Below are 14,312 nucleotides of genomic sequence, written 5' to 3'. Positions count from 1 at the left end.
CCGTTAAGCGAAGAAATATTTACAAAGGAAAGTCCCTTAGGCTTTATTCGAGCTGAGGCAATGCCCTTTATCTCGTGAACGCCAACAGACGAACGCTGAATGTGAATCATACTGGCACAGTGTTCAGATATTATACTCGTTTGTGATGCACTATCAAGCACAGCTCGGACAATAATATTATGACCATTCGAGGTAGAAATTTTTACCAATGCAGTGGCAAGAAGTACAGTACAGTTGTGGCTGGCAGCACCAGTGTCTACATGAGCAGAGAGTGTATTTGATTCAAATCCTTGCGGTACAGGAGCCTTCAATTGTGTTGTGGAATTGGCCTGAGTCTTATTCGAGGGCTTAACAGATTTTTTCATTATAGGCTGGTCCGTTTTGTAAAAATGCAGTAGCGTATGGTGTCGCTTAAAACAAACTCGACACGAACTGGATGACTTACATGAGCCTAAGAAATGTCGTCCTAAACAATTAACACATAGGCTATTGTTCTTAATGAAGTTGAACCTATCGTGTGGTGATAAGGCACCAAAAACATCACAGCGAAAAATGTTATGCGATGCTCCATTGCAGTAAGCACAAGTATGAGCTTGTTCATTGTCATTAGAAGAAAGCATTACAACTTTGCTTGGCTTGGGACTAGCGGTTTGCCTACCTAGATAAGGCATGTTCTTACTACTTCCATAGTTTTTTAACTGAAGGGAAGAATTAGCATGTGAGGTCGAGCCTAAGTTAGCCGCCTCTCTGTAAGAACACTCATTTTCCAGAAAGTTTATTATTTCTGTGACAGAAGGAACCTGTTTTGAGTCATCTCGTTTTTGTTCAAAATCTGAACGCATAGCGGAATCAAGCTTTCTCAAAATATGTGTACTTAAGATCAGGTTGTCATCAGTTATGTTATGGCCAAGTGCTTTAAGAGCTTGCTGATTTCCATTAAAAATTGAAATAAAATTCCTAAGTTGTGTAACATTAGGCTTAGTAAGCTGCGGTAGGTCCAAGATGTTAGTAGAATGTAATGAAATCAAGAGCCTTGTATTGTGGTACCTCTTAAGCAGGGTTTGCCAAGCAATTACATAATTAGCACTATTTAGTGGTATAGACTTAACTAAGTTCAAAGGTTCATCTGAAAGACAGCTTATGAGATATGAGAATTTCTCAACATTAGAAATTGTTTTATTATTATGTACAGTACTTTCAAACAGGCCATGAAATGAGACCCATTGCTCAGGATTGCCAGAGAATGTTGGCAGTTTGATTTGCGGCAATTTCACAGTCAGATTAACTGTAGGAGTAGTAGGGCCTACCTCGGAAGTAGAGTCATTTAGGCGTGACTCTTCAAGTTTAACTGGTGGAAGTAACAAACTACAGTTTGACTGAATCTCAACAAAATAATCAGAAATTTTTTCTTGCAGTGAAGTAATTTTATCATCTTGAATATCTTCAGGAGTGGGAGTAGGATCATCAATGATCAAAGATGGATCATTGATGCATCAAAGATGGATCATTGATGCATCATAGATGAATCATAGATGCATCATAGATGCATCAAAGGATGGATCTTTGATGCATCATAGATGCATCAAAGATGGATCATTGATGCATCATAGATGCATCAAAGATGGATCATTCATTGATGCATCTATGATGCATCTATGATTCATCTATGATGCATCAATGATCCATCTTTGATGCATCTATGATGCATCAAAGATCCATCCTTTGATGCATCTATGATGCATCTATGATTCATCTATGATGCATCAATGATCCATCTTTGATGCATCTATGATGCATCTATGATTCATTTATGATGCATCAATGATCCATCTTTGATGCATCTATGATGCATCAATGATCCATCCTTTGATGCATCTATGATGCATCTATGATTCATCTATGATGCATCAATGATCCATGTTTGATGCATCTATGATGCATCAATGATCCATCTTTGATGCATCTATGATGCATCTATGATTCATCTATGATCCATCTTTGATGCATCTATGATGCATCAATGATCCATCCTTTGATGCATCTATGATGCATCTATGATGCATCTATGATTCATCTATGATGCATCAATGATCCATCTTTGATGCATCAATGATCCATCTTTGATGCATCTATGATGCATCTATGATTCATCTATGATGCATTAATGATCCATCTTTGATGCATTAATGATCCATCTTTGATGCATCTATGATGCATCAATGATCCATCTTTGATGCATCTATGATGCATCTATGATTCATCTATGATGCATCTATGATTCATCTATGATGCATCAATGATCCATCTTTGATGCATCTATGATGCATCAATGATCCATCTTTGATGCATCTATGATGCATCAATGATCCATCTTTGATGCATCTATGATGCATCAATGATCCATCTTTGATGCATCTATGATGCATCTATGATTTATCTATGATGCATCAATGATCCATCTTTGATGAATCTATGATGCATCAATGATCCATCCTTTGATGCATCTATGATGCATCTATGATTCATCTATGATGCATCAATGATCCATCTTTGATGCATCTATGATGCATCAATGATCCATCTTTGATGCATCTATGATGCATCAATGATCCATCTTTGATGCATCTATGATGCATCTATGATTCATCTATGATGCATCAATGATCCATCTTTGATGCATCTATGATGCATCAATGATCCATCTTTGATGCATCTATGATGCATCAATGATCCATCTTTGATGCATCTATGATGCATCTATGATTCATCTATGATGCATCAATGATCCATCTTTGATGCATCTATGATGCATCAATGATCCATCCTTTGATGCATCTATGATGCATCTATGATTCATCTATGATGCATCAATGATCCATCTTTGATGCATCTATGATGCATCAATGATCCATCTTTGATGCATCTATGATGCATCTATGATTCATCAATGATCCATCTTTGATGCATCTATGATGCATCAATGATCCATCCTTTGATGCATCTATGATGCACCTATGATTCATCTATGATGCATCAATGATCCATCTTTGATGCATCTATGATGCATCAATGATGCATCTATGATTCATCTATGATGCATCAATGATCCATCTTTGATGCATCTATGATGCATCAATGATCCATCTTTGATGCATCAATGATCCATCTTTGATACATCTATGATGCATCTATGATTCATCTATGATGCACCAATGATCCATCTTTGATGCATCTATGATGCATCTATGATTCATCTATGATGCATCAATGATCCATCTTTGATGCATCTATGATGCATCAATGATCCATCTTTGATGCATCTATGATTCATCTATGATGCATCAATGATCCATCTTTGATGCATCTATGATGCATCAATGATCCATCTTTTGATGCATCTATGATGCATCTATGATTCATCTATGATGCATCAATGATCCATCTTTGATGCATCTATGATGCATCAATGATCCATCTTTGATGCATCTATGATGCATCTATGATTCATCTATGATGCATCAATGATCCATCTTTGATGCATCTATGATGCATCAATGATCCATCTTTGATTCATCTATGTTCCATCTATGATGCATCTTTGATGCATCTATGTTCCATCTATGATGCATCTATGCGCCATCTATGATGCATCTTTGATCCATATATGATGCATCTATGTTCCATTTTGATGCATCTATGCACTATCTATGATGCGATTCGTCTATGATGCATCAATGATCCATCTTTGATTCATCTATGATGCATCAATGATCCATCTTTGATGCATCTATGATTCATCTATGATGCATCAATGATCCATCTTTGATGCATCTATGATGCATCTATGATTCATCTATGATGCATCAATGATCCATCTTTGATGCATCTATGATGCATCAATGATCCATCAATATGTGATCAAATCGCAATCAAATACCATCGAAGTCTTCGCCGCAGTCCTTGGAGACCGGGGAATTGTCAATTCTTTTTCATCTTTCTTCTTGCTAGCTTCTTGATTGTGTGTAGTGTTGTAGTGTGGGTGAATGTGTGATTTGTATTATGAGTGTTATTTTGTAGGAAATTTATGTTCTTCTAGATATTCTGTAATTGTGTAATAAGGTCGATTTAAGAGGTATTGTTTCAGCTGTTTTTTGAAGTTAGAGAGCAAGTTTATGTCTTTTAGTTTGTTGGGTAAGATGTTGTATTGTTTTATTCCCATGTAATTTGGTGTTTTGCTGGTTTTCGTTAGTCTGTGTTGGTTTAGATTGAAGTTTGATTTTACTCTGAGGTTGTGTTCGTGACAGTTTATTCTGAGTTGAGGTGGGTTTGATTTGATAAAGAGGATGGTTTCGTAAAGATATAAGGATGTTAAGGTGAGGATCTGGTTTTTGACAAAGAGAGGTTTACAGTGTTCTTCCCGATCAACTTGTTCCAGGATTCTGATGGCTTTTTTCTGTTGTACTAGTATTTTTTTCAGGTCGGTTTCATTGGCAGAGCCCCATGCAATTATGCCATATCTAATGTGTGAGTAGAAGAGAGCGTGGTATGCCGTTTTGCAGATCTCTTTGTTTGTGATTTTCCTGATTCTCCTTTGTAACAGTTTGACTAATTTGACCAACTGCCAGCAAGTTTGCTCCAGACTAGCTCAATGGGCGGGGTGCGATGTGTCTTAGGCCAGTGAGGTGTTACACTACGATGGATAGTATTTAATTGAAAGGGCGACACCTTGTGATATGGGCAAGTTGACTGTCGATTGTCACAAGGAACCAATCTCCCAGTAGTGTTGCCTATAGTTGTGGTAAGCAGGGTAAACCTAACACCTGTGATGTCAATTGACCATACTCTACATTGACTTGAGTTGCCCTAACCATTTACCTAATCGATAAATACCTAAATTTTATTTGTCACCAACTTACCCAAAATACTTAAGAACTATAGTAGCTATAGAGATTTGCTATACTAATTAGACCCAAATAGAAACTAACTGGACTATCAAATAAAAATCCAAATGTGTCTGATAAGCTCTATTTATCTCAAGATACGAATGCCCTGATAACAAATCAAGTTGAAGTTTATACAGTTAAATGAGCAAATGTAATTTAAATCAACATCAGTTTCAAAAGCAATATGAGAACAGTACTTAATAATTAAATTTTCTAATCAATAATCCGTAATCAATAGTCAAGAATCAATAATCAATATTCAGAGATAATCCGAATTATTAATCTGAAATCAATAATCAATAATCGGCACTCAATAATCAATAATAATCAATTTACCATAATCATAAAAATTCTATATTCAAAATCAATATTCAGCAATAATTAATAAGTAACCCTTAATCAATAATCAATAATAATCCCTCAAACAGGATCCATCTTAAATCTACAAAATGGTACATAATGACGGTGGCCACCGGAACACCTATAACAGACAACATACAAAGCACAAAATATTACAATATACAACGATACAAATAGATCCGTAGGTCCTGGCTGTCCCACGACGATTCACTAGCCACTGTCCAAGTGTCCGTTGCACAGGAGATAAATAATCGTAAAGTCACTCACCAAATGTAGACTTCTCATTCAGTCCACATGGCTTACATCTCAACCCGCTTAATCTGAATAAACCAATGTAATAAACAACCCCTACAGTGAACGTGACCACCCCATAGAGGCTGCATTAAATGGGATTGTATTATGATGATTTTATTTCAGTTTTAAAGGAAGTATTGCAAAGAAATATTTAATTTGGTTTTTTTATTAATAGTTTTTCAAGGTTAATTGTTGCTGTAAGTGAGACACTTTGTATGTTAGGTTTCTACAAATAAGATGTTTTCCGTGCGATTTGTAAAATAAGTTATGCAGGCGTTTTGCTAAGACAGTAGTTTATTACTATTTAACGCTATTTTAATTGGAAATAACACCTATTTAAACTTCTTAAATGTCTTGGATGAGTAATCTGGAACCAAGAACTTTTCATTTCGTTGTAATATGTATTTAATGTGAAATTATACTACACACTCTTTGTACATTTTTCAAGCAATTTAGCACGCTTTTTTAATCACAAAAAATCATTCATAAATATAATTTTTCGTTTTTAAACACTTACTTGTCCATGCACGTTACTTATTAATTTACAATTTATTTTTTACCTATTCACTTAAAAAATACGTTTCAATAGAAAGTGTTTACTTTATCACACTTTCTAGTATTTATTTCTAGTACTTATGTAGTATTATCAACATAAACAAATGTCCTCCTTTGAAAAACAAAGTTATAATTTTTTCTTTGTTTTGGACATAAATGTGTGACCTTACTTCACATCAAATTGTCCTGATATCATAAATGTATTGGAGCAAATGTCTATGTCGATAAATTCTAGTAAGTTTTTTATTTCACATAAACAGCAACGTAAATATAATTTTATTGCTGTACACCCGGAGTTTTTTTAGCCAAATTTACTTCTACAGCTTAAATATGAGCTTTAGTCACGCCTTAGCAATGTAGGAAGCCAAAAGGCACAATGAGAATATAATTGGACTCAGTAATGATGACATACTTGACATTGGCGCTACTATGCCAAGACCGGGCTTACTGGTAATGTGTATAATAAAGTACTGTTAAAGAGTCATATTCTTTGAGCCAACTATAGTACTCAGACTAAATTGCATATAACAAATTAAAGGTTATAATCTTAATAATACAATACAGTACTTAATGAGGAATAAATCGGACGGAATGAGTTTCATTATATGATTATTGTTCATTAAGGTATATATTCTGTACACATTGTGAGGAAATAGTACAGTTTTACAAATTATTTGCTGATCATTGAAAATTCTCGAATAGTTTTTTCGTCTTTCATGTTGCTAGTTATTGACCTGAGAAGGACAAATGTTTGTCTTTTGTTAAGACAATACAAAACTATGTCTGTCTACATCTCTAATACTGAATAGAACAATGCATCCAAATGATGACCTCCTCTGGAGTTGGCATTGGGGAAATATGACCGAATAAATAAACGAAGCAAACATTAACAGACGCATGGACAGTTAACAGCATGGGCCGTTAATTTTACAGATAATCAAAATTTTCGTCAATTTATATTATTCCAACAGCCTTTCATGGTCTAGTTATTTTAAATGTTGAAGCCCCTTCCCTAGTTAGTGTTCAAAGGTTTGCCTTGCACAATATTTCAAAACTCTATAAGTCATTGATCTTGTTTGTAGAAAATAAAGAGTTTTTAGTGTTTTTTGTCCCTATGCATAAATCTTTTTGTAACAAACTTGAAATCCTTTATAGTTCGAACCTCCAAAGCTAAAAGATACTGGTGGAAATTCTGATGGGTGGAACAAGCCTGATATGTACAGTGAAGCTTATCATCTATTCGCCCAAATAACATTGACTCCACAAATATTGTTCCAATTAAAAACTTATTTATAAATTCAATATTATAATTGCAACGTCACGGCTGGTTATCAAGAATGTGGTTTTTGTGTGTAGTTTACAGTAGTACTGCATATTTTCTATTATTTATACAGAAAATCAATAGTGTTTGGGTTAGCATGCCTCTTACAAATGACACCGTAGTAAAATGAAACTATTATTTTTAAAATGATCCTTCGAACCCGTAATATATTAATTTAAAAAAGTATGATTCTATATTAAAAATTAACGGTATTCGTTTTTTTGTAGTTTTTTTGTTGTTTTAAAATTCAGGTATGAATTTTATGGGAAACTTGATTAAGGAGCAAAGTCAGGATGCTTCATGAGCCTTATCATTATACATTATTGGATTATATTTGTACCTGTTACGATTTTTGTAAACATTATAATAACTTTACATTTTATCTTCTTGTTTACATATTGTGTTAAACCCAACATCTCTTCTGTAAGTTCTGTCCCAACATTCTCTATGTAAAAGAAAACCAGTATTACAAGTAGCCACTTTACCTATAGGTCATAGTCCTAGATCATAATCAATCAAACATGAGAGAAAAATTATATTCGCTAAAAATTCAACTTCCTTCGATTTTAACCGTACAATTTTATAGATTAGATGGAAATCTAATACGAATAATTATTAAAATAACTTAAGAGTACAGGGTGTCCACAATATCTTATAAACGATTATATAGTTTTCGATGATGGAAACATGCTTAAATTACAATTTATTTCATAAATAATATTTATGAATAATATTTTCTCGTAATATTTCAAAAATAATATTATTCTTGCCTACAATTTATTGGTAAATCGATCTATAAAATTTAACCTTATAGAAAATATTTTTTAATAAAAGTTTATTCATAATACAAAGTTCATGTAAAGTGTCCTGTCTACGTCATAATGTGAAAACTAAATAGTTTCCGGTGAATGGAGAAATGAACTACCCCAAGTATAAACAAAAAAAGGACGCGTTGCAGCACTTAACCCTTATTTTGGCAATAAATAACTAGGGATGGGTAAATTCTAAAGAAATCTGAAAACGATAATCATCACTCTTTAACCATCAATTTACCACGGCTTAGGAAGCGTATACTTTTAGTAAAAGGGGTTAGCTTGATCTAGCTAAATAAATAAGATTTAGTTACGAACTAGGCAATTTATATTGCAATGATGACCTAAACGGTGTATTTCTATTTCATAAGTGTTTTTATAAATGTAAACAAATAAATTATAATGCTGGATATTACACGGAACAGGATCAAACTCGGCATTCCTAGAAAACTTTATCGTTTTATATTCTAAATAAAAAGTGGAAGTAGTTTTTCTTTTGCGTATCTTTGAAAGCATTAGGCTAATTACAACTTTCATATTCTTCAGAATCAAAGATTGGTCTATATACTAATACGTTGTTTTCAATTATTAAAAAAGATTTAAGAATTTCCGGTTTAAATTCAATGGTGGAAATGCATAAGTTCCATAGCTTAATGAAAAAAACCATACATCAATGTTTACAATTACTTATTGGAATTAACAGTAAAATAAAATAAATATAATTTTTATTATGACAATAATTTTTGTGATAATGTTTACCTCACTGGTAAAGTAAATAAATGATTTTTTTTTATGACATTGAATATGTTTCTTTACGAAAAAACGTGCCTAAATTAACTCACAGTTTACCCTCAGTTGTAAAAAACAGGATTGTCTGGTGTGGGATTATTCTTGGAAAGCAAATACAGGATGACGTTTGACAACTTTACTTTCAGGGTCGTTTATTTTATGTGCAGTTGGTATAAACAGGTGTTTTTTTTTACTCTCAAAAGTATGCACGTTCAATTTGTAAAAAAATACTAGTTAAGTTACAATTACCTCAAGATTTAAGTTTTATTGCAAGAAAAGCAACAAGGATAACGGTTTTGGCATTATTTCGTTGGAATTTAGCAATTATACGAGTAGTTGTTATTAGCTACCATTTACTATCGTGAAGATATTAACTTTAGGGCTGCCTTATTTTATAATAATGATTTTAATGTATTATAATGTCAATCAATAGAATACGTAACTTATTAATGTTACTATTGTGCATGATTACATTATTACATTATTGTCGTAAAACTTACATTTAAACGTTTTCAGGTGATTGCAATTGTTAACCTAAATGATCAGTTAACAGCAGAACCAGGGTGTGTAAGAGATTGTGAGTAATTTTATTGATATATTTAAAATATGTACCACTACTTAACTTTTGTCACCATAACACATAACGTTTCAACTTACGTGTTGTGCGAACTATTCTTGATATCGTCTTTGACTATTAATACAACACTGACTTCTGCCGATTACATGATGGTTTTTACCAAGTAAAACTGATGGAATGACTTATTATGAGCTATAGCAACTGTTGTGACCCAGCAACTATGTCAGTAACAAAAAATAAGGTACAAATTAGATTTGTAGACACTAGCGCAATCTGTGAATGGCTCACACAACTACATTCTTTTTTAGTAAAAAATTGGCGACAGCTGATCCATATGAATGGGATATCTTCTTCTGTATCCAATAGTCAATGATATCGTATAGCATAATCTGCATGATTCGATGACATCATGTGTACATTTTTCTTTGAAGTTAAAATTCTTTAGTTAGACGACAAATAGTTTAATAAATTCTGTTACAGCCGTTTGCGTAAACTGTATCGCTCTTGAAGTGATTTCACCTTATTTAATAAAACATATAATTAGTGCATTTATAACAGTTTTGATGTTATGAACCTTCGTAGCCTTCGTTTGGGGTTGTAAATAACTTTATATTTATGCTAATTTTAACGTGTTTTATTTATTTATTTATTTATTTATTTATTTATTTATTTATTTATTTATTTATTTATTTATTTATTTATTTATTTATTTATTTATTTATTTATTTATTTATTTATTCATATTATACAATATAAAGGCAAAACTTGTAATAAATAATGATATTTACAAGAACGTTGAGTTTATAACTAAGCTAACAATTAGATAGGTCATTTTACTAAATATTTATTACATTTGACTCATTCTAAATTTTCAGCAACCGCCGATGATACCTGGTGCAGCATTATCTTTGGGTGCTTGAAAGTATTTGTGGCCATAGGACTACTATATGGCGTGTATACGGTAAGAAATGTCTTAGTTACTCATTTGTCATTTGTTACTCAATACCTGTTTTCGTTAGTTCTGCTGCTCACCTGCAGTACCACCTAATGTGGACTCTCGAAAAATACACTGCTTGCGTTTTTACATATCACAGTAAACAAAATTTTGGAATAAATTTCTGTAGACATTTAGTGCGATCGCCAGCGGGAAATTCGCCTTGCAGTAGTTGATACGACTCCTGTGGAGGGCGTATCGGTTCGGTAGTGGATGTACAGGTGACGAGCCGTAAGCACTTTTCGTGTGCCTGCAAGTCTACGTTGTACCTGCATTGAAAGATGACATTTCATTAACAGTGTGAGAACATTAAGTTCTGTGCTTCACCTAAAAGAAAAACCACCTAGTGAAACTATTGAATTGTTAATTCATGCTTTATTGTTGAAGAGGCGATGAAGAAAAGTCGAGTTTATGAGTGGCACAAACGGTTTCGTGAAGGCCGTGAAAGCATTGACGATGTCCCTAGTCGTGGACGTCCTTCAACATCAGTCAATGACGTAAACATTATTGGACGTAAACATTATTGGACGTAAACATTATTGGACGTAAACATTATTGGACGTAAACATTATTGGACGTAAACATTATTGGACGTAAACATTATTGGACGTAAACATTATTGAGCGAGTACGTCGAGAAATGGGCGATGCATATCCATAGTTGTTTGATTAATTGTACAAAATTGTAGGTAGTGACGAAACAGGGTGTTATATCTACGACTCTCCAAGTTTGGTTAGGAAAAATTCATCTTTATTGGACTTAAAATTTAAAATGGTGGCCATTTAAATTTTTTAAACTTTAATTACTGAAAAATGGCTGGTGTTATAAAAAGGTTTCAATGATACTTTTATTTAGAATATTTAATTCCCTATCAAACGATACCAATTTTAAGAAGATCGAAGAAGAAATAGCTAAAATATTACGATTTTTAGTTGTAAAATGGGGTAGAAAAAGGCTAAGCTAGTCAGTTTTGCCCCATTTTACAACTAAAAATTCTAATATTTCAGCTATTTCTTATTCGATCTTCTTGAACTTGAGATCGTTTGATTGTGAATTAAAAATGCTAAATAAAAGTATTCTTAATGAAATGTATAATTTAATTTACAAGTTCAACAAGGCCAATAAATAATTTTTTTTTTATTTATGTAAATTTAATTATACATTTCATTATTAATTGCCAATATCTCCAATATAATTTATAAAAGTATTCTTGAAATTTTTTCATAAACTTAGCCATTTTTTGTAATTTAAGTTTAAAAAATTAAAATGGCCATTTTTAAATTTTAAGTCGAATCAAGATAAATTCTATTCCTAACAAGGGTCTCTTCTACCTTAACATAAATACCAAGTTTCATAAAGATCGGTTGAAAAAATTCCAAAATAAAAATGTTTATGTAAAAAATATAAAATGGCAGAAATCTGGTTAACAAAGCGATTTTGGAAAAAATTGTTGTTCTTGATTTTCTCTTTATTTTGACCCAAGGAATCACTACGTAAAATATGTCCCCACCTTTTTTGAACACCCTGTATTTATTGTTACATTCATTGCATCATATAAATGTTCTTATATTTATTTTTGACCCCGTTAGACGTATGAAATTATTTAACAAGAAAACTTACAGTATAAATATGAAGTTACACGAATTTATGAAGTACAAACCAAATTTTTTACCTGGGTTAAAGTGTTTGCATAAATATTATTTTAATACATCTGAAATATTTCCAGTACGACAGAACAACCGTACACTTTTACGTCTTTCTACATGCAACATTGATTGCCAGTAAAATTATCATGTTGATTGTTCTGCTCTTCTACGCATCCTTCAGCTTTCGTATTATCTTGTGTAGTGAAATATGTGAGTATCAATAAAAAAATATCCCTTTCATTCAGTATCGATAGATAGTATCATAGGCATACATATCGATCATATATTTTTCATCTTAAAAGCTACTCAACATTTAGGAAAATGTAAAGGGAAAATGTTATAAGGTTTTGAAATTGTATCAGGTGTTTGATTTAGGATGTTGCGTGAAAGATTTAGAAAAAAATGTTAACGTTTATGAATATAAAAAATCATGCTTTGTTCAAAGATAAAGATTTTCGGGACACAGATTCATGAACAATCGTAATTAATTCTCCAATAATCTCTGCCTTCAATATTGTTTTTAAAATACCCTTATTTTGAAATATTAAGCCTTTTGATTAAGGATTTGCCCTTCAAATTTTGTTTGTGGATTTATACAAAAAAATCTTTGGAGTATTTTCGGTCTATAAGGCTAGCCTAACCAGTTTTAAAGATTTTGTTGAATACTTCCCCAAGCTTTAAATAACTAAAATGAGGTTAATAATGTTAACCTAATAATGGTAATCCATATATATATATATTATGGCTGATAATCTAAAGGCTTTAGAAATAACGAAGTGTCTAAATTGCTTATTGCATCTTTTGTTTAGCTAATTGAATTATACTTCAAACCTTTACTTAGCTTACCTTGAATGTGAACAGAATACTCTAGGTTTTGAATTGTGTGTATTGCTAACAATGTTGTTCAAATTTGATTTCAGTTACAAGTATATATGTGGTTGTCGTGGTCTACAGCTTCTACAAGGAAATGGAAGAACACGAAGCTGAACCGTGACCTTATCTGTAGGCCTATACTATGGATGGTTTTGAGATATTTGGTTGCATATTGATCATCCTCTACAATTATGACCTACAATATAAAATCCACAACTTATTGAGACCTAATAAATCAAATGTTTTCCTTTCTACACTGAATCAGAGTATTAATAAAGTTTTTGTTAAGTGGTAATATTCCACCTTTAAGTGTTTAAAATGTCTCATCTTCCAGGAATTACGTTTTTTTGTACATTTATAGATGTATGTAAAATGAAAACCACATTAAAGCCTCAGCAATTGTTATCGGTTAAAGGTTTTATTGTTAACTAAAATAACCCAGTTCAAACATACAAATTTCATACATTTGGGTGATAAGAATAGACCCTCGGTGTCTAATACACACTTTTAGGAAACATTTCTAATATATATATGTTTATAATTTTTTTTTGTATGAATTATTTTCAGAAATAATAATAATAATAAAGATAAAACTTATAACTGTAGTAATCAACTTATAGTTATATGCACAATCGATTCGTTTAGTCTTTTATCACAGCAGCTTGTTTTGTATAAAGTAAAGTGTGTGTTTTTTTTTATTTATGATCAAATTAAGCCTTGTACGCCAGAAATTACGCCTTGCAATTTCCTTGACGGAAATTCGCCTTGCAGTAGTTGGTACGACTCCTGTGGAGGGCATATCGGTTCAGTAGTGGATGTACAGGTGATTTGTATGTAATTTAAAAATGTAAATTGAGGAAATATAATTCATGAAGGTATATATTAATTAATTAGATAATTATTTTTAATAAAGGAAAATTTAGTATGTTTAATGAGAAAGTTCTTGGATATTATTAGTTGATATAGAAATATAAACAATATTCTTCGTATCGTAGTCGTAGTGATTTATATATTTAGTTTAATTTTATTTTATGTTTCATGTTACAGTGTTTTTATGAAAATCTATATACATTTTCAAATGCATAACTTAGAACGAGAACCAAATTTTCAAGAATTGTTTTGCCTTGGTGGGGGAGTGACATGGAGCG

At 32.2% G+C, this 14,312-nt stretch overlaps 1 protein-coding gene across 1 annotated transcript; it reads left to right on the top strand.

The window, feature by feature from the left end:
- The first annotated feature begins 9,036 nt into the window (after positions 1 to 9,036).
- LOC128982535 (uncharacterized) lies at positions 9,037 to 13,490 on the top strand. Its single transcript, XM_054401490.1, has 5 exons — positions 9,037 to 9,051; positions 9,591 to 9,651; positions 10,527 to 10,612; positions 12,372 to 12,501; positions 13,212 to 13,490. The coding sequence occupies exons 1-5, from the start codon at positions 9,037 to 9,039 to the stop codon at positions 13,283 to 13,285; spliced, it is 366 nt and encodes a 121-aa protein (XP_054257465.1). The 3' UTR covers positions 13,286 to 13,490.
- Positions 13,491 to 14,312: the final 822 nt, after the last annotated feature.

This window comes from Macrosteles quadrilineatus, unplaced genomic scaffold (assembly GCF_028750875.1).
Source record: "Macrosteles quadrilineatus isolate MER2022 unplaced genomic scaffold, UCM_ALF_1.0 Scaffold_475__1_contigs__length_61112, whole genome shotgun sequence".
NCBI classification, from domain to species: Eukaryota; Metazoa; Arthropoda; class Insecta; order Hemiptera; family Cicadellidae; genus Macrosteles; species Macrosteles quadrilineatus.
The sequence above is the reverse complement of the archived record's forward strand: the minus strand, read 5'-3'. Positions and strand labels throughout refer to the sequence as shown.

Excerpts from the sequence above, each read along its gene's own strand:
- LOC128982535 (XM_054401490.1), top strand. Across the intron at positions 9,652-10,526 it reads ACCAGGGTGTGTAAGAGATT|CAACCGCCGATGATACCTGG; the intron begins GTGAGTAATTTT and ends CTAAATTTTCAG. Across the intron at positions 12,502-13,211 it reads TATCTTGTGTAGTGAAATAT|TTACAAGTATATATGTGGTT; the intron begins GTGAGTATCAAT and ends ATTTGATTTCAG.